Below are 25,964 nucleotides of genomic sequence, written 5' to 3'. Positions count from 1 at the left end.
AGAAAAAAAAACTAAAAAACTTTTACTTTTCTTTCTTTCTTTTTTCAGACCAAAAGTTCCTGGTATCGACTGAATTTTTGTGGAAGGTGGTTGTCATCACTTTAGTCAGCTGTCTACCGCTCTACATTTTAAAGTATCTCAGGCGTAAATACGCTCCACCCAGCTATTCAAAGCTGACGAACTAACGAGCGCTGTGTCACAGAAGAAACACAGTCACGTATTACAGTAAAACATCCACTGCTTGCTGCGCAGAAAAATTTGTAATAAATTGGATCAAGAGGTTGTGAAATTATCACGAAAATCTCAGGGAATATATTTTTTATACAGAAGATACAATTAGATGTAGCTAGCAAATCGAGAGAAGGATAAGTAATGGTAATGGGACTGAGTGGAGTCTAATCCTTTATAGTAACTGGACTGGTGGAATACAATTCAGGGAGTGATCGAGCGAGTAATTTCAAAATCGATCGAGCGTTCAGCGTGAGGCAGATTTCACAGGCGTTTCTTTCCCACCATCTTGTCACGTTGCTATGTTGTGACGTCACAGTAAGAGAACAACCTGGGATTATGTTCTGACGAAAGTAGACGCGCAATAGCCCTTTTCACGGTTAATTTTTCTCATTTGCATTACAATGTAATCCAACGTGGATGCGAGGTGATTTCGGGCTAAAACTACAAAATAGCCCGAAATTGCCTCACATACATGCTAGATTTTATTGTAATGCAAATGGGTAAAGGTAACCGCGAAAAGGCCTATTGTCTAAGGAACTAATGGTGAGGAAGAAATTCTTGGGAAAGGTTTAAACTGTTCTCTTTTCACTGTTATTACGTTGTTTATATTGCCAGTCGGTCAAACACCGACAAATTGTTGCGTTCACACTCTGGCCCCATCTCTCATTTCAAAAGCGAGTTGTTTAAATGCCTGTAAATTTTCACTGAAAACAGCATATGGACCATAAAGAATAAGTACCACTTAGGGAGATATTTGTCAAATTATTTAATAGCTTGTGAATGGTGTTAATAATCAACTTGTCAACTTGGTTCGTCTCCCATAAGTTTTATGCAATTTACAGAGGAGGCGGGGAGGGGTTGGTACATGTAGTTGTAACTTTTTTTCTGGCGTTTCTGTACATTCACACTACTGTATGTGAAAAAAATAGATAATAAAGTAACAAATTACACTATGTCTGGTCTTTTCCCTAAGAGTGATATGAAGAGGAGAAATTGTGGACAGTGGCCATCTCACAAGTCTATTAGCATCACCTTTCTGGCTGGAAATAATAAAAAAAAGTTATCATTTACACCATGGACAATCACAGAACAAACCTATCCTGGTGGGTAAATCATGGGATTTATTCTTTAAACGATACTTTTTCCGCCGTAAAGTCAGCGCCCATCGAATGTTTTTCCCGCTGAAAACCTAACATAACAGTTAACCAAGGCTTGTGGAACCCACTGTGACCCGAGAAACGTAACTTATAGCTACAACTGTTAACCCTCCTTCCCAGGGTCTCTCGCTGAGAACATAATCGTGCGCTACATGGTCGTTTCCGTACCCAAATAGCAGATTTGCACGTAATCGTCATTTGACTACAACTACCAGAATTCTTTTCTTTATTAATTAAATTTTGAATTCCCAGTGGGGTTTAAACAACAATTGCCCTAATTAGCACAAGAAACAGAAAAAAAAAGTGAAGGACTCTGGTAGTTGTAGTCAACTGACGCCATCATGCAAATCGCCTATTCGGACTCTGGAAACAAGGGAGACATGAGCACGTAACAATTTTTTCCCGCCAGTTTTACGACCTAGGCCTAGGAACCAGGCAAGGCTTACTCGTAAATGTTGGAGAATTCGTGAAAAACTGAGTGCCTGTCGAAAATCCCAAGTTTACAGTCCTTTTGATGAACCGCGCAAATCAGTAGTCTGCCGTTTTAACCTAAGTACAGGCGCGCGCGCGAATCTCGTGTCATTATCACATAGTGACCTATGAGACCAGTCATTACTGTTCAATAAATGCTCTTATTGTATGGCTAGTTCCGTGAGCGGGCAAGATGAATCAAATCCTGCGCTGTGATTGGCTACCCTAGCGGGCAATATGGAGCTATCTTGCCCGCTCGGGACTACCCGCCGTGTCCTGCAAGAAAAATTTTCCCGAAAGCCATACAATGTCCTTTATTGACCAAGCTTGTTCGGTCAAGATGGCTTGTTATTGGTCTCGTTCTTTTTTTGCGAGTTTATGGAACTCGACTCCGTCTCGGTCCATTAACACACAAAAAAGGAACTTGGCCAATATCCAGCCATCTTGATCTCACACTTGGTCAATAAACCATACAAAGAGACCTTTCTCGTATTCCGCTTCCGTGCGTTCGAACAATATCACCAGAGCGGGGTTGGGCTAGGCACTTTCATACATTTGCTGCATTTTGGTCCACCCTCACCTCGACTCGGCACCATTGTTTGTTGGAGAATCGAGAATCTTGTTCGAGAATCTTGCTATATTTGCGATTGTAACTGGATATCAAATGTTGGTCATGATGGACACTTCTTTGGGCCAAACGGCCAAAATACTGGGCCATTATACAAACCACGTCCAATTTAAACCTCTTATGACTGAATTGAGGTTTACGCGGAGATACAAACACACCCTGGTGGAGCCTAAACTGCGCTTTCGCAACTTGGATGAGCCACCACCGACTACGTAGACCGCGTTTAACAGCGGTAAAAGAAGTGGCTGTTGAATTAAGGAAACCGCAGGAATTTCGAGTAACAAGGGGAAAAACTTTGTACCGAGATTATTTACATCGTATTGAAAACTACTGTGCAACTGTTTTAAATATCTTCGAGGAAGAAATCATTTCTAACAACAGTAAATGTCGAAACAACTTTTAAAGTTCCAAGAACACTTAAAAGTACTGATGAAATGAAACTGATGATGAAATTTTTCCTGTGTTTGTACATTTTCTCTCTACTTTGAAATCTATTTTCTCGAGTTCCCAAGGGAAATTGTTTCAGGCAAATATTTATATCTTTGACTTCTAGAAAATGCAAAAAAGACAGTAATATACTTAAATTATGATGGTACAAGGTTTTTGTCCCCTAAAAACTGAAATTGCTCGATTTTCTGTCGGATTTCGTCTTAACAACTCGGCCTTTTCACTGCTTGTACAGAGTAAGAGGACTTGCTAAAACCAGCCTTCCTTCCTACAACCATAAACATCACCAGAGGCTAACTTACAGAACTTCATATGTTGATTCGCACATTTTATTCACTTCTAACCAACTGGAACAAATTCTAAAGAGTCATTTCAAATTTGTATGCCCATGGAAAATGCTGGGCAAAATAAAGTTTTCCTTCAATTTTGTAATTCTGTTCAATCATAATTAGGGAAGGAAAATAAACACTTAGAAGGGGAAGGGGTATGCACGAATGGTCCAGCCACTAAAATGTATACTTCGCCGTTGAGATAAATATCTAATCTATCTCCCAGACTTCCCCCACCCCCACAATAATACAAGTTTAAAGTTCGTCCCAAAACAATTTTTCTGCCGTGCAGGATTATCAAATTAAAGCACGGACTTTCCAAGAGTCCCTTTCTCTCGTTATCCAACAAGCTGCTTGTATTCAAAACACAACATAATTCAATAAAATGTTCAATAAGTTCTAACGTTCAAGCACGAATTGTAGAAGACAACGGTGGTCTCGATTCGATCCTTGCAAGCTACGTATGGTTTAGTTTGATGGTGGCCTTAAATCGAAAGTAGGTAATCCAAAACCTTTCCTCTCCAGAACTGCCTGTTCCCCTCTCCTCCCCTGACGAGTAAATGGTACATTAATAAGTGAGAATCGTGTATTACTCAATATTAAAACACAATACAAGCCATAAAGGTCGCCGGGCACACACTGGGGGACGTGTTGCGGGGACGTTAAACGGGGACATGGGAAATGTTTCTGGGACATTTTTTCTCATAGCGGGGGAGGGGGAGGGGGCCAGAATTTTGTCCCTGCAGCATACCGCATGAAATTCAGCTGGTTTGAATTCGTGCGTCATGAAGCAGGAACAAAATGAACTCAATTCTCAAAGTCGCATCGTGTGCACTGCTCTTGCAAACTGTCCCCGTGTGCACCAGCTTGCGCATTTTCCCCGCAATATGCGTCCTATGCGAATACAAGAAGAGGCTTGTCCCCGCTTCATGTTCCCGCAACCCGTCTTCAAGTGTGTGCCGATCGTAAGAAAGAGGAGACAGAAAATGAATGGAAGTTAGGGACAGCAGCCTAGAGAAAGGGAGGAAAACGTTTTCTTTAGCTCTTGAGGATAAAAAAAATTACAACAGGTAAGATTACTTTTAAAGAAAAAGAACGGATTGCACACAAACACCATAAGTGAACTTACACATCCATAGAAAATGGAGCAAAATGTATTAATTTTGTTGCTTAATGTTATGAACTCTCTTAAGGCATGGCTTGCACAACAGTCAACTATCACAAGAGACAGCATCTTATCTCAAAAAGGTATTTTTGATATCTTAATCTACCGTAATAAGCCTGGTGTGTAATATATAAGGTACTTACATTAACCAAGACAATGTCCTTGACCCAGTCTTCTGTTCTGTCTAAGCTGAGACCAGCAGGGCGTTGCCTGGCCGCTGGTGATAAGGCACAACTAAGTAAGAAATCTCTGGATAAGCTTTCTTCCATGGTGGCTTGGTCTGTGCAGCCAGGATCTGTTGCCAGTAATTTTGTAAAACGTTAGTCTATTTGACTGCTATACAGATCACGCCAAGCTTCTTACATTCGCAAAAGTTGAACCGTCTCAACCGCTTTGACATTTCTAATATGGCAGACGACTGAAGAGGCTCGAAGAGCGAAATATATATTCTTATATGTCTTTGAGTGCACCCTAAAAGAAACTTTGACAGCTAAGTGGCGTTTCGTCATCAACACTCTTAGTGAGACCAGGATCCTTGATTGCTACCCCTAAGAGACATTTTCATATGGACACCCTGATATGGTCTCCCGAGGCCTAAAGCACGAACAAGTAATACATTGGTACCTGTTGCACGTCTGGGTCTTCCTTCCAGCGCTGCAAACAGTTTCTCCACAACTTGATACTTCTCCTCGCTGTTGTTCTGTTGGCTTGGGCTTTGGACATCTGGGTCATCTGTGTATCTCAGCTGTCAAACATATAGGTTTTACGTGTTACTTTATAAAGGCCTTTCGGGTTAAACGAACAAAGTGTGTACAAGTATGTCCATGTATGTCTGACTTTTTGCCAATCTTACGCGATCATAATTATGAAATCCGAAGTACAGAACCCTACATGACGTTTTCCCCAGCGTATCGTCTTACATGTAGTTTCTGCCTAGTTTAATGTCAACAAACTGCTCACCTTTGACGATTCAGTGTTTTACAATTTGACCACATGACTCTTCCAAAAGCAAGCGGTACATGTAACTTAGTAATTTCATTTCTTATACACAGTCAGTACCTGCATTGTAATGCAGATCGAAATGATACACTCACCATAACCTTAATCTTGGCAAGCTGTGCCTTTGCAAGGTTCACACAGGTACGGTGACCTGATATGAAGAGTTGTGTGTCTACACGAAGGAAAAACAAGTCCCAATAATTAGTACACCACTCTTCAACAAGAAAGAAAAACTGAGATTATACTTATGAAAAGGGAAGAAAAACCTGTGTGTACGTATCTCTAAGAGATGCTGTTCATTAGGAACATGAAAACAAAAATTGGACATGCCATCAGTCTCCATTCGCACCAAACTTGAAACTTTAACACCTCCGAATTTTTTCATGCTATTTTGCCTATGCACAATCATTGAATTCTATCATGTACTTTGAACTTGATAATGATGATATGGAGTCATCAAAACGTCGTTCAATTTTACTTTTGCTGATTTTCATATTGAAATGTTTTAAACATTACTGTATTTATTCACAGCCAAGGGCGTAGCCAGCCATTTTTTCCATTTACGCCCAAATTGTACAGCGTCAGCCGTATATCAAATTTTGCCATAAACAACAACAACAGTCAACTAAATTTTTGTGCGCAGAACTATTTCAAAGTTCTGCTTTGTTAATAACCTTTCAGCATTTTTTCATGTAAAAGATTGAAAGTCATTATTTTGTTTTTCAAAATAAAACGTTGATAGAGCGGTGATTCGCTATTGAATAGTGAGAAGAAAATATGCCCTTTCGGTTACTAAAAAATTATTTACAGGAGTTCTTTTTGAGCCCGTGCTTAATGGCTTAAAGGCTAGCTACGCCCCTAACAGCGACAAGCTCCATTACAAAAAAAAAAGCACAATGCTAACAACTGGTAGTTGTAAACATACATGTACATCTACAGTAACATTGTGATACTAGAAAAGTAATATTCAGCATACTGTTTCCTGGTTTTCAACCCCCTATTGATCAGTGATCATCTAGGTTACCACACACCGAGTTGATTCTCTAAAGGGTTTGTTTATTCCCCTGACCTAGCACTCTGAATGTTTACAGCGCACATATGCAGGAACAGAACATACCATTAATCATTTTGACACTAGCTCCTGAAAACAATGCCAGTCGTTCAGCCAGCACATTGCAACCTTCCATTTGAAGATGCTCAATAACCTCATCTGAGAGTGGAACAAGGGCACCCTGACAGAATAACAGTACAGTACGGAGTAATATTAATGACTTAGTTCAGCAATGCACGTGCACTGTGTATAAATCAATATAATGGTATTCTGAGTCCTCAGGCCTAAAATGATACCAAATGTTTCTTACATGTATAGTCACAAATTTTGCACATTTTCTGGATGAGCAAGAAAGAAAGGGTTTCACTTAAGGGCTTAAAGGTTTTCAGCCAGAAAGCACTAGGTCTTCACAGGCAGGAAAAACGTTTTGAACTGAACCTCCATGTATAGTGCAGTCGAATTCTTTATCTTTCCGCAAGATGGTCAAACCAGGCAGGCAGAATCGTCCTCACAGTCGATCAATTTGCACAGCCTTAAAGGGAGGGTTTCACGTTTTGGCACATGTCTGTATTATTTATTCGCCTGTACACGTTCTTTGGCACAGGCCCAGTTTTTCATTGTTTATGAACCAATCATAAGCAAGTTACCTTATTTCGCATGCAAATAGCTGTAAAATCATCAACTGTAGAATAAATTGTATGTATCAACACTAAATTGAAGGAAAAATCAACAGAAATCTTCTGAGTATTTTGGTCATCCATCATTCTGCCACGACTAACTGTAGCATGTGATTACTGAACTACATCAGAGCAGGGTTTCTAAAGCGATAACATTGATACAAAGTGAACAAAAGTATTTTGATTCAGAGACATGTGCTGAAGCGTGAAACCCTCCCTTTACTGAAACACCTGCATAAAAGATTGATGGTGTCAATCTTAGAGCAGGTCTAGGAAAAATTCACATTCTGAATTTGATGAACCCTCACATTACCCACTGAAGCGTAATCCGAGAGGAAAAAAAGCATCAAGTCTTTGAAGATCACTGTAGCTATCCAGTGCTTAGTTATGTTACATGCATTAGTCATTGTTCTTTCTTTTATCCTCCTCATGAAAGCATATGCATGCATATAAATATATTTTTGCCTGCTGGAGGGACGATGTCGTATCCCATTTCATGTATCTGATGCTATCCTAATACTAAGTTAAAAATTAATTTAAAAAGTGTGACTTACAAACTCTTCTTGGACTGCAGCAATAACACTGTACACTCTATTTTTTGCAACCTACAGTACATAAGAAAAAGAGGGGTAAAGGTAAAGTCTGCATACAAGCCAAGTGGCCCATCAGGCTGGTGCTTATCTCTGGTTTCTGCAGTATGAAGTGACTAGAAGTATTTGTTGTCCCTCCTGGATGGGATGCTAGTCCATCACAGGGTTACCCACCAGCATTAAATTCACCAGCACCCATTTGTACACCTGGGTGGAGAGAGGCCCCAGCCACGACTTGAACCCAGACCACTCAATTCAGAGATCAGTGCACTAGCCATGAGGCCACCGCTCCTCCATGATAAGAAAAAGAACAAACAACCATGTTCTGTTTTCTCCAGGACATGTACATCAGTTACACGTTTGTGGACAACGGTTGTTACCACTGATCATTTGTCACAATAGTATTGTGACACATGATTAGTGTGCATGTATCAATACTTCAACATCCATAAAACAGAATTATTATTAATTTATTTTTAATTTGGACAAAATAAGTTACAATAAAGATAACACTATAACATGTATATTCTAATTTACAATGTTTCCTTATTATTATTATTATTATTATTATTATTTTATCAAGTTTACAGAAAAAAAAATTATGAATGTGACGTTGTTTGGATATCTGATCTACATTAGCATAGATTTTTACAATTTCACTCAAGACAATGTTTGACCCCATTTCCAAACACCTAGAAGTTCATCAAAAATACTCTACTACACTGTAAGTGTCATATTCAACTCTCTTCTCAGTGTTTGGGAATGTGGTGAAACATGGCCCTCCATATTTGTTATACTACTTCAAACCAAGTATAAAAAATTCAGATTCAGTTACAACATTATACAATACCAGAACAGAAAGAAAAAAAGAAAAAAAAAAAGATAACACAAATTCACATACAACTACAAGTATTACAAATTCCATACAGCACATCCTTAAGACACTGCATGTAGGTACACAATCACTAATTACCTTGCACTGTTGAGGGTCACCTCTTATTTCAATTACACACTTGTCTCTATTATGAAATATTTTACAGCCAGTGTCATACTGAGGACAAAAAAAAAATTAAAATTAACATTCTTTTCAGCACCACTTACTTAAAATAAATGAAGATATACATTAACGCATTCTAGTGTAACACCATCGACTGGGCTAACCAAAGTTTTATGTGAATGTTGTTTTACTACCTATATATGATCACTTTATTAGGTTTACTTATCATATGGCTAGCTCTGTGAGCGGGCAAGATGAATCAAATCCTGCACTGTGATTGGCTAACTGAGCGGGTAAGATGGAGCTATCTTGCCTTCTCAGGACTACCTGCTGTGTCCCGCAAGAAAAATTTCCACGACAGCCATTTAATAATCCTTTATTGACCAAGCTTAATTTGGTCAAGATGGCTGGATATTGGCCTCGTTCTTTTTTTGGGAGTTTATGGACCTCGACTCTGTCTGTCTCAGTCCATAAACATACAAGAAAAGAACTTGGCAATATCCAAGCCATCTTGACCTCCAAACAATATCCAGCCATCTTGACCTCACACTTGGTCAATAACCCATATACATAAACCTAGAATAGAGTGCTTTTCAATGGGTGTCATACAACCACAACCAAAGTAATCACTTCAATCATTCACAAAGGACACAGAATCCAGTGAACCAATCAAAACTGGAAGGAAAAACTTGCACATGTGGGTACCTGTAGTGTGAAGCCTGGGAAAACATGTATGAACAAGTCATGATTGGTTTTGGTTTAACTCGGTAAACCTTTCCCTGAAATATGCCAACCCTGTCTTATTGCAAATACAGTATTTATCTATCTACGTACATGTACATGAACATGTATGTGCTAAGGACTGATCAGAAGGAAAACTGTTAGCAGCATAATTTTATGTTTTTCATACACACCAACCTTGATTTCACCCAATTTCCACCCTTTAAGACCTGCAAAGAGTAAAAAAGAATTGTAACTATTTTTTGTCTTGAAGTTAGCCCAATACAGACTTCAGAAATATAAATCCTTTGAAAATTGCAACACCATGACCAACATTTTAAAAAAGAAATCTGTTCAATTCTATGTGCATTGTTCTTTATTAGAATCATTTACCTTGGCTTTCCTCCTCTGTTATTTGAACCTCATGAAGTTCTTGTAAAGGAAGTTCATCACTGAAAACAATGAAAACAAACAATTCCACACAATGTTTTTGGTTAACAGATTATAAAGTACAATCAATAAAAAAACAAAATGCAAAAGCCATAAAAGATAAAGCAGTTATAAAAGGAAATGAACTAAAACACTTTAAATTTTCTGCTTTTCAGCCACAAACAGGCTGCCATTATGTTCACCATGTCTTGCATGATGTGCAAAATGTGTGCGCACTAACGGTGGTGGACAAAACACTGACCCCTAGTCCATGGACTACCCTAATGGACTACCCAAATGGACTACCCAGATGGACTACCCTAAAATGGACTACCCCTAAAAAATACTATTTCAGGTGAGTGGTATGTTAAGAAACTGCGATTATATACTTACACTGCACGGAGGATGCTTTTTTTTCGTTTCGGATCGCCTTCAGCCGCCATTAGAATAACTACACTGAAAAAAACAACTGCTGTACACAAAAAGCGTAGACTCAAGTCAAATCAAATATTCTGTGGACAACTCAATCTTGCTCCCATGTGATTCAGTAGCTCAGTCTTTCTCGAACAGACGAAATGATCTTCAGGATGTTACTCATGATTTGTTTAGCTTGTTTTGTACTGAAAATTATGGCACAGAAGCAGCTAGTCTTCTGGTTTTTTTCCTGAGTGTATCAAAATGAAATAGAAATGGGAATGAGGATAAAGCTATGGGACAGCAAGAAATTCCAACGACTATGTTACAAAAATTCAGAGTGGAGTGGAAACAGTGGTATTCTTGGCTGGGCTGGACTATAATTACGTGGAAATTTCTGTGTTTTGTGAGACTCAGTATATGGTAGTCTATCGAAGCTTCCTCCTCCTTTGTTACTGGAGTATGGACCAATTTTGAAACAGTACACTTGGACAAATCATCAACAAAGTCGCTATTAAGCCCACTATGCCACAACATCCCAGAGACTGTCCCTTTAGCAACAGCAACAACAACAATAACAACAACAACAACAACAACATCTTTATTTTCTAAATAATTCAGTATAGTTATTCAAAATGGCGGCTGAAGGCGATGCATCCTCCATGCATTGTAAGTATATAATCGCAGCTTCTTAACATACCACTCATCTGAAACAGTATTTTTTAGGGGTAGTCCATTTTGGGGTAGTCCATTAGGGTAGTCCATGGACTAGGGGTCAGTGTTTTGTCCATCACTCGCACTAACAAAAGTACAGAAGGCACCATACATAAAAAAGTAAACATATTTGTTTTCCACTAAAGGAAATGTCCCCTCATATACATGTAGCTATTACTTCAGCCATTACTTTTTCCAACAAGCACAATAATGCAAAACAGTGAAGATTTGGCAGCTCCAGTGCCATTACACCATACAGTATTATCACTACCCTATTATGGCTGTTATGAGACAATGGCCTGTGACATGTACAGTATAACAATTACTTTTAATTACTTCCCACCCACTGCACACTGGGGTTCGCTAAGTTTGACTAATAACAAATTCATGGCTTGGCCTACTGTCAACTACTGCCAACTTTGTCTGTTATCCTGCCTGAAACTACACCCACATAGAAAACATTTTGACAGGGCTATTCATGTACAATGTAGAACCTCACAAACCCACCTTGGGGTCAATGTCTGATCATCTTGTCCTGAGGGTTTAGGAAGCCCAAAACCGCCACCTGAAGAGTGTTTTCCTGAAAAACATAATTATAATATTATTTCCAGTTACCTGTATATGCATGAGGGTTAGCAGGGTTAAAAAAAATAGACTTCTAGCTTACCCTTGGGTGGCAAGTCTCTGTTTACTTTGAAGAAGGTCTCACAATACAACAATTTACTGGTTGAGTGTAAAAAGACATATACATATGTATCCTACATAATTTAAGGTTAAGTGCATAAATTATACTGATGTTCAGCAGTAATGTGTACAGCTCCAAACAAGTACTGACCTCTGTATAAGGAAGTGTACTGTTCAATTAGTGCAATAATGAGTCACAAACCTTTCTCATTAGAATCCTGCCTTACAAGCTGGATATCACCAGTGCTGTGCCTTTTGGATCTTCCACCAAATGAAGGATTACATGCAGCATCTTTCCTAGACTCATCTACACTGATTGATTTCCTATCCCGCCAATTCTGGTGATGTGAACCTTTGCTCCAAACGTCACCTGAATTGTCAGAGTTTCTCACTCTCCAGATTTCACTGGATGCATTATTAGAATGATTGCTTTCTGATTCTTTCAAGTCAGTTGATGGTCGTTCCCTCCAATTTTGTGTCATTGAACTTGGACCATTCTTGTGCTCTTGGGAATCACAGTCAACAGTACTAAATGAGAGTTTTCTTTCGTTCCAGTTTTCATTGGATGTGTTACTGGAATGATTGCTTTCTGACTCTTTCAAGTCTACTGATGGTCGTTCCCTCCAGTTTTGCATAACTGAACTTGGACCATTCTTGTGCTCTTGGGAGTCAGAATCAACAGCTGTACTAAATGGGAGTTTTCTTTCCCTCCAGTTTTGCCTTACTGATCTCTCCCCATTCTGGTCTTCCCTGGAGTTGTCTGTGCTTAGCAGTTTCCTTTCTCTCCAGCTTTCTAAAACATTTCCAGCGCTAGGATCCTGTTCATCAACAACTATAATTTCATTGGAAACAATTTTTGAATCCTCGTCAATGTCATTTCGAACTGGCACTATGACTGGATCAGTTTCAGTTGCCAGCCCACATGAAATGTTTTTAAGTTCAATGGCAGTTGTCACTTCAGACTGACTTCTAGCAGGTGTTGATTTACTGTTACATCTGCTCTCCCCGGTGTCGAATGATAATGTTGTCCTTGCTTCTAAACTTTCAGTTCCAGAGATTACTGAAGAGTCACTCTTAAAGGGTCGTCTTGGTTTCTTGAATTCACCTCGATGAAGAGCTGGAAGAACTTGATTTTTGTGACCAGCATTAATCTCAGCACTAGCAGGTCTGCTTGTGTTGGCAAAAACGTCATCACTACCATCACTATTGCTAGGAGAGGATGCTTGTCCCAGATTGTCCTCAGTAAAATCTTGAGAAGAAATTTGGGTCTTGGGTTGTTCTATTTCCTCTTCTTCTTTGCCTGATCTAACTCCTACTCCACCTCCATCTTCATCAGAGTTCCCTGGCTCCTGCACTTTTACTAGATCTGTTCTACACAGAAAAGGATTCCCCTTGGAGAAAGAAACATTTGATGGCTCTGTGTCTCTCACAACGTCATCAGAGATTTTCAGTTTAGCTGGAAGATCAGTGCAATCAACCAATAAACAGGATTTGTCATCTACCACAGCATTTTTCTCTTCAGCAATTACATCTTGTGTTGAAAGTTCTTCCTGCATGTCCTCGCAAGACTTCCGTAGTTCACTTTCACTTATTCTCACCACTATCTCAGGTTTGATGTTTGTTTGGTTCTTGCTTTCTCCTACAGGATTGGCTGTCTTAAGTTCATTCTTTGAAGATAGACTAACTTCATTGAGTAACTTATCTTTCCTGGACTGGTTGATACACTACAATATACAAAACAAATAATGGATAATCAAGTCATAAACAACAAAAAGAAAACAAATCCACCACATTTTACCAAGGGCTTCACTCCGATGGACAATAGAAATGTCATAAAATGGTCAAAATTCATGTGGAACCAATAACCAAGTAAGTGGTTTCACTGCAAAGTTTTTGGCATTTCATCTCACATCAACCATTCCTGTACACCAGTTACATGTAGCTCTTCAGTAACAAGTGTGCAAGGATTCTTCCAGTTGTTCAAAAAAGTTGCAGAGGGGATTTGACACCAGGACAGGACTTGACTAATGAAAATCCAAATTTGGTTCACAACCCCTCCAGGCCTCAGTTGTTCAAAAGGTGGATAACGCTATCCACCAGATAAACCACCATCCAGCGGAAAGTGTGGTTTCCTCTGTTAACACTTACAGGTTTATCCACTGGATAGTGATTTATCCAGTGGATAGTGTAATCCAGCCTTCAAACAACTGGGGCCAGGTGGACACATCGAAATATCTGGATTAATTGTGTTCAGTTACTAAACCCAATCATTTCCCCAAGTTTGACTGGGTTTGATTGAGTTTGATGATGTCCTGAACCACATGTACAAAAGACATTACATGTGCATGTAAACAAAAACCCTCACCTTTAAATAAGATTCCTTGTAATAATTCAAGGTTGCTGCTGAAACTTTCCAACCAGAAGACCTTAATTCCCTAATTTCTAACAACCGAAACCTTGAGTACTTCGAAACATCTCCAGAGACCAGCTTCCCAATGATCATTTGGAATGTTCTTTCTGTGTTAACAGGGCACTTTTCCTCAAGAAACTTGCCACACGCTTTCAGAATATCACATTGAGCATCGCAAAATGCCTCATTTGCCCACAGATTTGGAGCAGATGGCTTGCTATAGGGCCACAGAGCCCTGGCAATTTCTTCTAAGTAGCTTTGTACAGCTTCTCGGTGTGAGGATGGCAGGGTCCTTAATCTACTTAGATTGTACAACAGAGAAATTACATTAAATTGCAGTGTGTTTGGAGTTCCAAGATGAGTTAGAACTTTTAGCAACTCTTCACAGGCTGTTTCTAGTTCGGTAAGTAATAATGTACCATTACTGGTGGCATGTGAGCTGACAAGTTCATAAAAGAGTTGCGAGATAACAGGATCCTGATATCTGTCTACCCAACTGCAGGAACAAAATACATTGAAGATACCATTTACACTGTCACAGTCAGATAACAGTGACTGGCAAGTCTTCATCACTTCCTGTGAATTCCCGTCACCATTTGCCAGACAATACAGCCGTTTTTCAAGCTCAACAAGCCTTGGTTCACTTCTACAAAAGTCAACAGCTTCAACTACGGGACTGCTTGGACTTGAAGTTGAATTTTGGGAAGATCTCCTAAGAAGACCTCTTTGAAAGTCTGATGCACTTCTTGTCTGCATGGCTAATGTCATTGCTGTTGTCCCCACACTTCCTCCTAAACATCAACCTGCAAAGATGTCAATTGCAGATATGGATATCTTTCTAGTCTAAAAATTACTACAGCCGAACCTTTCCACAACAGCTACATTGGACGCAGATGAAAGTGACCGTTGCAAAGAGGTGGCCATTATAGGGATGTAGGGATGTGATACGACACCTGCTGTTTGGGGGTAGGGTGCAATATTTGTATCCTTAACAATGCTTATTGCAGCATATAAATACATGACGCAAACAAAATAATTATATTAAACGAACAGAAACCAAACGGAAACAGAGACCAGTGGCACAGTATAAATAAGATTAGTGACCTTGAAAATGGGGCTTTTTAGACACTGTTTTTTCAGTCCTTGATTAACTGGCCATTGTCAAGAACTTTTTTGGCAGTTGAGATGCGCTTTTTTGGACTGTTGCAGGACTGTCAACAGGGGAAAATATAACATGATCACTTGTAATTTAATGCAAGATCTCTACATTTAAGTGATATTCATGGAAGTTACATCTGTCAAAAGAGGCTTGGTAACTGATTTGCAAGGATTTGCTTACAGATAAGATTTGCAAGAGAACATTGTCCATACATGTATATCATGGGTTTCAACAGTTACTGTTAATGAGAAGTGGTCAAGACGTTGTTTTCAGGCCTACATGTATCTAACAATTAGGCTTTCAGTTTCCTTTTTTACACTCAAGACTTAAGAACAGGTCGTAACTGAATGTTAGCAGGCTTTTTACATTTTTTGAAAGAATTTGGTTGCAAAGGCATCAATCTCTCATTTTTTTGACAATCGATTTAAGTTGACAAAAATCAAAGCTCACACTTCCCTGTATCTTCAATTTTCATCAGTTTGAGATATAAGTCTGGTACTGTTTCTCAATTATTATCAAGAGAGCTTTTCAGGGGGGTACTCCCTTATATGGGCTATATGCATGTAAGAATGTGCCACAAAGGGTAGGGTTTTTCAGCTGTTTTGGTCATACATAGGGTATCAATTTTGGCCATTTTGGTTATAAATAGGGTATGGTTTTAGCACTCTAGTCTTGAATTGGGTATGTTTCTTAGAAGAAGCTACTTTTTCATCATTATCAATACGACTGTCAACAAAGGCCCTTCATAACTCATGTTTAGGGAAACTGTGTCAGCGGCAACAGTCATAAATAGGCTATCGAATTTTTGGTCAGGTCATAAATAGGGTAGCAAAAAATGTAGATTTTGGTCATAAATAGGGTAAGGATTTTGGGAATTGGGCCGCACACCTCCATCCAACTGTTCTGGAAGTACCCCCAGGCTCATGCCATCTTATTTGGGGGGCAAATTACTGTGAATGTATGGGGAAAATAGTGAATCTAATGTCCAACAACACACAGACAATTTTTAGTTCTGACGTATTTATGAATAAAAAGCTTCAGATACTGGGGAAAAGAATTTACAGATTGCATTTGAGAGAAATAACCTTTGCTGGAAAAGCCACAATTAAGGTTTTCATTTTTGCATACATTGGTATGCAGAACAGAGTCACAATTAATGAGAAAATTTAGAGACATATTTTGTATGAAAATTTTAAAATGTGCAATAGATTGTTTTCACGTGACGTCATCACTTTCTAAAATCCAAAACTAAAGAGCCACCAAAGTTCTTATCCTTATCAGGCATAAGAGGCAGTATATTTATTTATTATATGGCTAGCTCCGTGAGCGGGCAAGATGAATCAAATCCTGCGCTGTGATTGGCTACCCGAGCAGGCAAGATGGAGCTATCTTGCCCGCTCGGGACTACCCGCTGTGTCCCGCAAGAAAAATTTCCCCAAAAGCCATATAATAAATCCTTTATTGACCAAGCTTGTTCGGTCAAGATGACTGGATATTGGCCTCGTTCTTTTTTTGCGAGTTTATGGACCTCGACTCCATCTCAGTCCGCAAACACGCAAAAACAGGGCTTGGCCAATATCCAGCCATCTTGACCTCACACTTGGTCAATAACCCATACATCTTTTTACAATTTTACAGTTCAATAGCGTGCTTCGTTTGGAATCCAGAGAATTTTGAATTTCAGGGTTATGGAGGTGCGTGACACAAGGCTACGATCGAGTTTGTTGAAAAATGTATACTTATCTCATGATTTTGAGCCTTTTTAAAGTTAGAGCATTATGAAAAGTGCTTATGTAAATGCTTGTTTGATCAGTACTGATAATCAGTCGCCTGATAGCCAAAGTAAGTTCCAGATGTTTACACTATTTTCCGGCCGCCATATTGGTGTACCACGGAGGTACACCAACATGGCGTTTTCATACTGGGCTCTGTAATATCTGCGAAACATTTCGACGAATATCTGAAGTTTGGGGAAATGCACAGGCCTAAAACTTGGAGAAAAGTCTTATTTAGTTATCTTCTATAACATCATAACTTCATAGCTTTTTCCACTGGATGGTTTTCGATTTATTTTTTTATTGCGTGACAGTGAAAACAATCTATTCTTCACTTCACAGTAAATATAATTACTATGCTCTTCAAATTTGACCAAAAAACCTTTCTACTGGGTATCTTTTCTTTGTAACTCATAAAAATACTCAGAAAGTCAATCATTCTCAACTTATCTGACATCACACTTTTAACTTTTCTCATACATTTACTGCCATTTTAGCTGCGTTTAGCCCCCAAGCAAGATGACGTCAGAAACCGTGTAAAGGTCTATTACCATCAATTGCACCAATCACCAACTTTTATCGATAAGGCACTCCAAAAACAATTTGCGACACTCTAAAGGTCAACCTGAAAAATTATAAATAGGCTTCCAAACTACATGTATGCAAATTCTCACCAAAGATGTGAAAGAATTTCTCACCTCGGACATCAATTTCCTGAACGTTCATAGTCCTATTGTGACCTCATTCAAGTTCATTCTTATGAATTTCAGTATTCTGTATGCACAATCGGACCTCGCCTCATCTGAGTTATTTTAAAAATGAAGTTCATCCAAAACAATTTGATGTGCTTCACGATTTCACGGATGGCTTTTGGATTTGAGCTTACAATATTTCCACATTTGTATAGAAGAACCATGATCTGCTTCCTGGCAAAATGTGGAACTCATTACAGGTATCGTGTTTCACAGTAAAATCTTCGTCATTTAATGCCACCGCGGAATACTTTCACCGCGGTAACAACTTTTGTTACAGCATACCAATGATATAGCGATACGGTTTTATACAAAATATTTCTCGAGGCTATTTAAGCTTAACAATATCAGCTTTTGTTTCGTCTTTCAAAACATTGTAAGCTTATGAGCTTAGGCTTCGTTTCTGGTGTTTGGAAAATATAAACAATTAATTAACCTATTAAACATGTTTAGAATTAAGCTTTTAAAAACCTTGGAGCAGCCAAAACCTCTGTTTTAAAAGATTACAAGTACGAGTTTAGGACGACTTCAAAGCAGAATCGTTAACGGACCGGCCAAGCGTTTAAGCCCAATATATTTGAGCTTTACTGCGCGAGATTTAAAATTTTAAAACAGCGTTTCGCTCACGTGTGAAGATCAGCGAAAGATAAGCTCAACCGTCACAGGCTCTGAGCGCCTTAACATTAGTTCTGTGAAACGAAAGAAAGATTCCATCGTTCAGGTTAAATTGTGGAAAGAGTCAATGGTCCCGTTGAACTGAACTGGTCAATTCACAAAGCCCTACTCGCGCAGAATGAAGCTCTCGCTTGCACATGGCTTCACGTCGGCTTCTCAGATAACACAAATAAAAAACTTCCCAAGCAACGCGGCGTTAAGTGAATAACAGATTTACAACTTACTTTTTTCACTATTCCGAGCTCAAAGGCAACCATACGAGAATATTGTCCACGAAACTCCGTACACAGAGGACCACAGCCAGCTCGCGGACTGATCGACTCAGCTTTCGCGGGTAATACTCACACCTCTCCCGTCAGGCTTTGCGTTGTAGTGGTCCTTTGTCCTAGCCAGCATGTGAAGGGGAGTATGGCCGGAATCCGGAATCCGGAATCCGGTACCCAGAACCCAGAACCCAGAACCCAGAACCCAGAACGGAAACCGGAACCAGGCATAGCAAAATTGGAGATGTTTTGAGGATGTTACTGATACTAATTGCTCTAGGAAGAATTTTCATCTCCACACTAGGGCAAGATGGCTGGTTCAGGTTCCAGTTCCTTTTCCATTTCCGGATTCGGTGTTTTCCATGCGTCCCTCACCTGTGAACGGACTCTCTAGTCTGTTCTGGATTCGCAGACAAACGTCGTATACAAAATTCCTTGTGCCAATTGCTCGTGGTGCTACACTGGAGAAACGGGCAGAGCTTTCAACACCAGAAAAAAAAAAAAGATCATTTCAGAAATGTCAAAACAGCGGCTAAAGGCTCAAGGATTGCACAGGTATCTGGTCACCTGCGTGCGTCGGACCTCTTGAGTGAACGTTTCGTTTTAATTTAGCAAACTCATAACAGATGTCTTTGCTACTTTACGGCAGCCAAATTTTGCCCCTACAAGAAGGGTCGTCCAGGGGATACTAACATCGCGTCTCCATACAAAGCTCTATTTGGGTGAAATATTTCTCCAATGACCCAGTTATGAAAAACTGTGCAGACCTAATAAACGTTAGCCAGGTTATTTATCCCCATATCATATCTCAGATTCTTGACCTAATTTATCGAAGACATCGAATGGTTACCATCGTAATTCTTGATGACATGACAATGAAAACCAGCAAAATACGAACAAGGAGTTTAAAACGGGGTGTTTTTAATAGGGATTAAAATTCCTTTTTGCATTAGAAAACTTATAGAGAAATTGCTTTTAGTCTGAAAAGGTTGCGTGATTCACAATGTCACACTCGTCACGGGATTTGCGTTACTCTTTCGGCTCAGAAGATTTTCTCTATATCTTCTCAGGTAAATTTGAACCACGTAGAAAAAAAAAAATGGTGAAAAGTCTTAAAGTAAAATAAAGAAAATGTACCTACCTTGACTGCTTTCTGGCTTTGACCGCTTTGTGAGCCCTAACCGTTTCGAACAACAAGAACGTAAAGTTTCAAAATTTCATTAACTTTTGTAACTTCGTGTGAAAAATGTCTCCCTTGTTTCGTGAAGCGCCTATTTCACTTTCCGTGAATTGTGAATTTATTTAATATTTTCTGTGAAAGGTGATCTACCACCTCCCCCCCTCCTTCCCCCCCCCCCCCCCACACACACACCTTACAACCTTCTAGTAGCACAAGATAGTCGTTCAAAGAAAGACTCTAGTTAAAATTTAGTGACAACTGACCAACACCTGGTTAACTGGCTGACTCATAAGAATAAGAAAAAAACAATAGCAAAAGCCAATCAAAAAAGATATCGAAGGGAAAGAAAAAGGACCAACAAGAAGAAAACTTCCCCTTTGACGTCTTGGAAATGTAGAACGCAAAATTAAACAGTCTATTCAGTTGTACCCCAGTCTACCGTGTACATAGAGTGTTCACAGCCATCTATTTTCTCGTACTTTTATATTCGATCGTTGAACGCGAGGATAAAATCGCGTGAGACTAGAGAGCCTGTGAAGAGTCTACCGCGTGTATACAGGGGGAAGAATGGAAAAAAAAACACACTCAGTAAACGAGCTCGATATTCGATGGGTGGGCTGCGTTCGCTCAGTTTAAGCGATGTCTTATAGAGTGTGTGCACGTGACGTCATTAAATTCTCAAATCCAAAACTAAAGAGCCACGTAAGGTTTTATCCTCATCAGGCGTAAGAGGTACTTAATTTATATCTGTTTACAACTTTCCAGCTCAATAGCGTCCTTCGTTTAGAAACCAGCGCATTTTGAATTTCGCAGTTATGGCGGTGTGTTTGTCGAAAAGAATACATATATCACGTGATTTTTCGCCTTTTTAGGAGTTAAAGTATTAGGAAAAGTGCTTGTGTAAATGGATTTTTGGTTCGGTTCAGGTAATCAGTTGTCTGAGATAGCCAAATTACACTATTTTCCGGGCGCCATATTGGAGGACTAAGGAGGTCCTCCAACATGGCGGCTCCACACTAGGCTCTATAATTTTGCGCGGAACATTTCGACGAATATCTCAACTTTGGGACAACGCACACACCTTAAACTTGGAGAACTGTCTTCTTTATTTATCGTCTATAATATCGCAACTTTTTGACTTTATCCACTGGATGGTTTTTGATTTTTTTTTTTAATTACGTGACAATGCACACTCTCTATTCCCGCGAGGCTTTGCGAAAAAGCACTAACCTCCTTGGGCAAGAATGCGTGACGAGCCCAAAGAGCTTCTGCGTAGGAGGCTAAAAAAACACCAGCCATGGCAGAATCGGTACGTATTGCCAAATATCTGTCCTTTTTTATCGTATGTCGACGTATTCTAGATGTAAGCTGTTCTAATACCTACGTCAGTGTCTAAACTAAGATTGGGGAAATAGAGTCGGTCCGCCCTAAGTCAACGAAACCGAACCGAATTTCAAATAACGAATGCAATTCACAGCTTGAGTGACTTTGGTAATCGAACCGCGCCGACAGTCATACACTCAGAATACTCACTGAACATACCAGAACATACCTGTGAACACACAATGTTTGATTTGGAACAACACTGAGTTACTATATCGACGAAGTGTGATTGGTATAGAAAACATATCGTTTCAATTAGACTAGTGTAGGCTTAGTGTCGTTTGTTTTCATCGGAAGGAATTGTTTTTATTGAGCAGAAACATTCCATTCATGTCTGAAGACTGGAACGTGGGTCAATTCCTAAACTGCGAGCAGTCTCTCTTTTACTCGAAATTCCGTAGGGAAGAACGTCTTAAAAGTAGAACGCAACACGAGGACACGAGTGAGCGGTCGTGAGTTTGCGAGCGTGACATACGAAGCCTTCCGACGCCCGCGCTACTCGCGGCTCGCGGCTTCGCTGTCATGTCACGCTCTCAGTCACGCTCGCACGCTTTTTCTCCTTTCCGAGCAAAAGAGACTGCTCGCAGTCTAGTTAATTTCGTGACCTAGTGACGACTACTAAACGTGCAAGTTAACACGGACGTTTTTTCCAATTGTGACCTTTTATTTTGAAAAAGCTCACACACAATACATAATTACAGTTAAACTACTTACAGTACAATACTTACAGTAAATTTACCTATAATACGTTAATTACAATAAACTACTTACAATACAATACTTACGATAAACTTACCTACAATACGTTTTTATTTTTCCCACATTAACATTAGGCTACATACAACACTTACTGGTAACCACTGTACTAATAATAATATTATATAATTACAACTGATTTCTACAGGATATGTTCTATTCAATTTAACACGGACGTTTGATAGCAAGCCAGAACGAGGCTGGCCTACAGTTCATATACTTTCTTTTTAGATAAGCCAAGAATACATTTAGGGAATACGTGAATTATGGCCCGACTCAGGGCAACGGCGGACGTTGTAGTGATGTTTCGGGGGGTGGGGGCAGGTTGGGGGGTTATTTTATGACCACATGATGTGCCTGTTTACGGAGGTTAACTGTCACGCAATTTTAATTTTGCGTCGCCGAGCTAAGAGCAGTGTTGTGTGAATTATAGTTTTATTCTCTCTACAGAACTCCTCGTTTAACTTTGACCAAACATCAGGCGTATGGCTTCAACCTTTTTCTGCACTCATCAATTGCATGTTCCCAGTGGAATATGTTTACGCAGATTGGTTTGGGTGGCAAGCAAACATTGAAGCACAGCGGGAAGATCCAGAGTATATCAGCAGTACACAAGAAGCCACTAAAGATGCCGGAAGTCGAGTTGAGGGGTTTTGTATCCCTCAGTTTGTACTTAGAAAGAATGATGTGAACCATGCCATCCCTCTCGAGGTGATGGATGCAAATTGGAATCCGGACCGTGACGCGATGACAGCCAGTGAGCCTTTCGTTGAAAATGATGAAAAGAAAGTGATCCCAATTTTTACAGTTGAACATGCCGCAGACGACCCAAGATATGCAAAACTCATGCTGACCAGTGAGTGGAAAGATCATCGCCCCCGTTACAAGAATGTTTCTTATCTTCATCATTCGTTTCTGCTGCCTCAGACTGATAATCCGTTGGATGGCCGTGAAGAAAAACGTTTTGATGGCCAAAAGACTACATGGTCATACGGTCTCCACGGTCCTGTGCGTAAACTTCAGTCTCATGGCTTTTCAAATTATGAGGAAGATCAGACAGGGGTTTTCACGTACCCTACCGCGTGGCCTGAGCCTGCTATGGAATGGTTGGTCCGACCCCGCCCAAGTGGTTGGCCTTCACCTGAGCTGGTCCAGCAGATATTCGACAGCGGTTGTCATTTGGCGCCCGTCGGTAGGGGAAAGCGCCTCGATGAACCAGTGGAATCTTTGTATTATTATCAAAACCCAGAACTGTCAGTGACCAGTTCCACAGCGTTAGCGACGGACAACAACGAAGGAAAACGGGTCATGGATCAAACGGAATGGAGAACATCCTTTTCACTGGCTGAAAATAAGCTTGGAGAGAATGTATCGCCCGTGCAAAGGCACGTGATGGTTTTGTTGAAGATGATCAACAAGTTTTACTTTCCTGATACGATTTCGACGTATTATTTGAAGAACTTGTTGTTTTGGGAATGCGAGACGAAAGAAGAGGATTTTTGGAAGGAAGAAAACTCCGCCATCTGCCTTTTATTCATGTTGGATCGCCTAAAAGAGTGTTTAGAGGCACATCATCTGCCGCATTACATCATGCCACAGAGCAATCTTTTGCAGTATGAAGATCCTGCCAGTCTTAACGAAGCCGCTGTCATTGTTCAAGACGTGAGAAGAGCCATTTTGTCAAAGACAGTAGGTCTACTGAAAAGGCTTCAGTCGATGAGTTATTTGTCATCGACATATCTTCAAGATATTGGTCTACACTTGGAAAGCCATCTCTTAAGATTACAAGACGAAAACCTCCCTAAGAAAGATCAAAGGGTGCTCCTGAGTTCTCTCCACTCAGTGTTTGTGGGTAAGTGCAAAGAAGTCATAGCAAGGGTGCGAAGGATGCAAGAGCACTCCGACGACATCGAGAGGATGTTAAATGTCGCGATGAATGCTTACCAATCGATGCTTGCACGAAATCTGTGCAAACTGTGGTTCCTAAGCGAAGACCATAGGAAGGGTGAGGAAGAATTCAAGATATTTGTGAAGGAAGAAGTCAAGGATCTTTCCTTAGATGACGACTTTCTTGCCCTGGCCCTGGTTTTCTTTGACAGAACGAGGAATGGCATGGAGCCCTCCTTGGCAATTCCTAATACAAGAGTGATGAAACTTATGAGGGAAGAACAGACACAAATAGCCAAAGAAAACGTTGAAGAAGGAAAAGCAGGATTGAAAGGAATTTTGGACTGGCTGAAGACAGGCGACTTAAAGAGTATTGCAGAAAAAACATCCAAAGTATTCCAAGCAAAGTTAGAAAGCACAGAAACTGTTATTACAAAGGAAGACATGGAGAGGGTACTCAACACGGAATTTGCAGCCCTCTTTAAAGAACGAATGAAAGACAATAAATGAAGCACGTTTAAAGACAGCTAATTGTAAACACTGCTGGAACGAACGATTTACTAGGTGCAGTAGAAGAACCGTCAAAATCCTGAAACGGCACAATTCAATGAACGCAGAGATACCCACTTCTGTCTAAAAACGGACGGAGATGATGGGTGCATGGTGGTCCGAATTATCGTCTACAAACCCAACTGAAAACATTTGCGAACTGTGATGCTTAGTTGATACTGATGATCGCGTGTTTCTCTTGTGAGGTAACTTTCATTTTACCCCGTCTTACGCGTTGCCTAAGGAACATCAATGATCGATAACATTCCATCACAGCCGATCTCATTGCTGAACTTAGTTACTGTAACAGTGAATCATGTACTTAACTTGAGTTTACTCGCAACTCCAAAAAGGACCTAATAGGAACTTCAACAGCAATCGCAGAAGTGAGACAATTTTCCTTTTCGAAAAGCATAAATACTAATTGAATCGACTGTGCTGTAACTACTGACTTAACAGCCCTTTATAATATTGATAAAAAGAGTTAGAAATGTTAAGTTCGGTCATACTGTAGTAAGCTGATGACGTAAGTTTGGTACAAATATTGGACAAAAATTTAGAATTTTCTCAGGCTAAACGTATGCGAAACTGTACGTTATTTTGAATTATTCGTTTAATTCAAGTGAAAATAATTCTGTACTCTGAAAATACGATAGAACTAGATACTTAAAGGTTTGTGACTTTGAACTGTTCGAGGAAACGGTTATAACCTGAGATCAACATTTTCCTTTGTGCGGAGATATGTTATTTTGACTCTTATGTTCTTTGTTGTTCATGCGCGTTACATGAACGCATCGGTGAGTTGAACGGAGAGAGTTGTCATAAGACGTTTTTGTTCTATGAATACTATAGTGTGTGTTTTTCAGATTTCTAGCGCACTTGTAAAAAGAGCAAATATACCAGGGAGCTGTTACGTTTCTCTCAATCCCCTTTTTTTATCGGCGTTCATGTGAAAATTAAATGAGATTCTGCCAGACTATAAACTACAGCTAAAAAAGTAAAAACGTACATGACGGAAACTGAAATCTAAAATGTTTGCACTGGAAGACTGGGAGCAAAACCCGTTCCGGTAAACTTTTACAATCCCTAAAACTGAGAGCTTATCTCTTAAAGCTGAAACCCTTAATAAGTCGGCAAATATAGTATCTTGTCACCTCCTCAAAATTTTTGTCACGTGTTGTTCAAAATTTGCAAACTTTGAGAGAAATCGTGACGCGTGACATCCTAAAGCCAAAATTGACGCAAATTGCAATCGCTGCCCAATCACAGACCTCCTTGGTGATGTCATCTTTTCTAAAAACAGTCTCTTGAGAAGCACTTTATATAGTTGCCTTTCATGCTCCACTAAAATAATTAGAGTTCTAATGTAACAACATGGAAGCGCTTTTAGCACTGGGACTGGCTATTACCAGTGTCGTTACATCATCATCAGATTAAGACCATCTTATAAGACTGGAGAGGATGCCACAGAT

At 39.8% G+C, this 25,964-nt stretch overlaps 3 protein-coding genes and 1 long non-coding RNA gene across 7 annotated transcripts in view; 3 read left to right on the top strand and 1 right to left on the bottom strand.

Moving 5' to 3' along the window:
- The window catches only part of LOC110041861 (putative phospholipid-transporting ATPase IIA), a 31,455-nt gene extending 30,271 nt beyond the window's left edge, over positions 1-1,184 (top strand). For both annotated transcript variants that reach the window (XM_020747189.2, XM_089297296.1), the window contains exon 34: positions 49-1,184. In XM_020747189.2, the coding sequence (XP_020602848.1) occupies positions 49-185 (137 nt within the window). In that variant the 3' untranslated portion in view covers positions 186-1,184. The remainder of the gene's footprint in view (positions 1-48) is intronic.
- Positions 978-14,881, bottom strand: LOC110041919 (uncharacterized). Of its 2 annotated transcripts, XM_020747246.2 has the most exons (12): positions 14,069-14,881; positions 11,906-13,427; positions 11,527-11,599; positions 9,856-9,914; positions 9,661-9,692; positions 8,719-8,796; positions 7,710-7,760; positions 6,545-6,659; positions 5,523-5,599; positions 5,053-5,173; positions 4,572-4,723; positions 978-3,812 (listed from the first exon to the last, which is right to left on the bottom strand). In XM_020747246.2, exons 1-12 carry the CDS (start codon positions 14,879-14,881, stop codon positions 3,732-3,734), a joined length of 3,174 nt encoding a protein of 1,057 aa, XP_020602905.2. In that variant the 3' UTR covers positions 978-3,731. The 2 variants fall into 2 exon arrangements, with proteins under 2 accessions (XP_020602905.2, XP_089153423.1); XM_089297297.1 differs by lacking the exon at positions 978-3,812 and having other exon boundaries at positions 4,152-4,723.
- LOC149106543 (uncharacterized) lies at positions 10,355-17,649 on the top strand. 2 transcript variants are annotated; one of them, XR_016209579.1, is made up of 2 exons: positions 10,355-10,974; positions 14,233-17,649. It is a non-coding gene; the product is annotated as an uncharacterized LOC149106543 (long non-coding RNA). The 2 variants fall into 2 exon arrangements; XR_016209578.1 differs by lacking the exon at positions 10,355-10,974 and adding an exon at positions 13,422-13,572.
- A 3,154-nt stretch (positions 17,650-20,803) lies between these two features.
- LOC110041925 (uncharacterized) lies at positions 20,804-25,475 on the top strand. Its single transcript, XM_020747253.2, has 2 exons — positions 20,804-21,226; positions 22,507-25,475. Exons 1-2 carry the CDS (start codon positions 21,215-21,217, stop codon positions 24,451-24,453), a joined length of 1,959 nt encoding a protein of 652 aa, XP_020602912.2. The 5' UTR covers positions 20,804-21,214; the 3' UTR covers positions 24,454-25,475.
- The last annotated feature ends 489 nt before the right edge of the window (positions 25,476-25,964 follow it).

The sequence above is a fragment of the Orbicella faveolata genome, unplaced genomic scaffold (genome assembly GCF_042242905.1).
Source record: "Orbicella faveolata isolate gen_17 unplaced genomic scaffold, um_ofav_v1 contig_3, whole genome shotgun sequence".
NCBI lineage: Eukaryota > Metazoa > Cnidaria > Anthozoa > Scleractinia > Merulinidae > Orbicella > Orbicella faveolata.
This window is presented reverse-complemented; position numbering and strand designations above follow the sequence as displayed.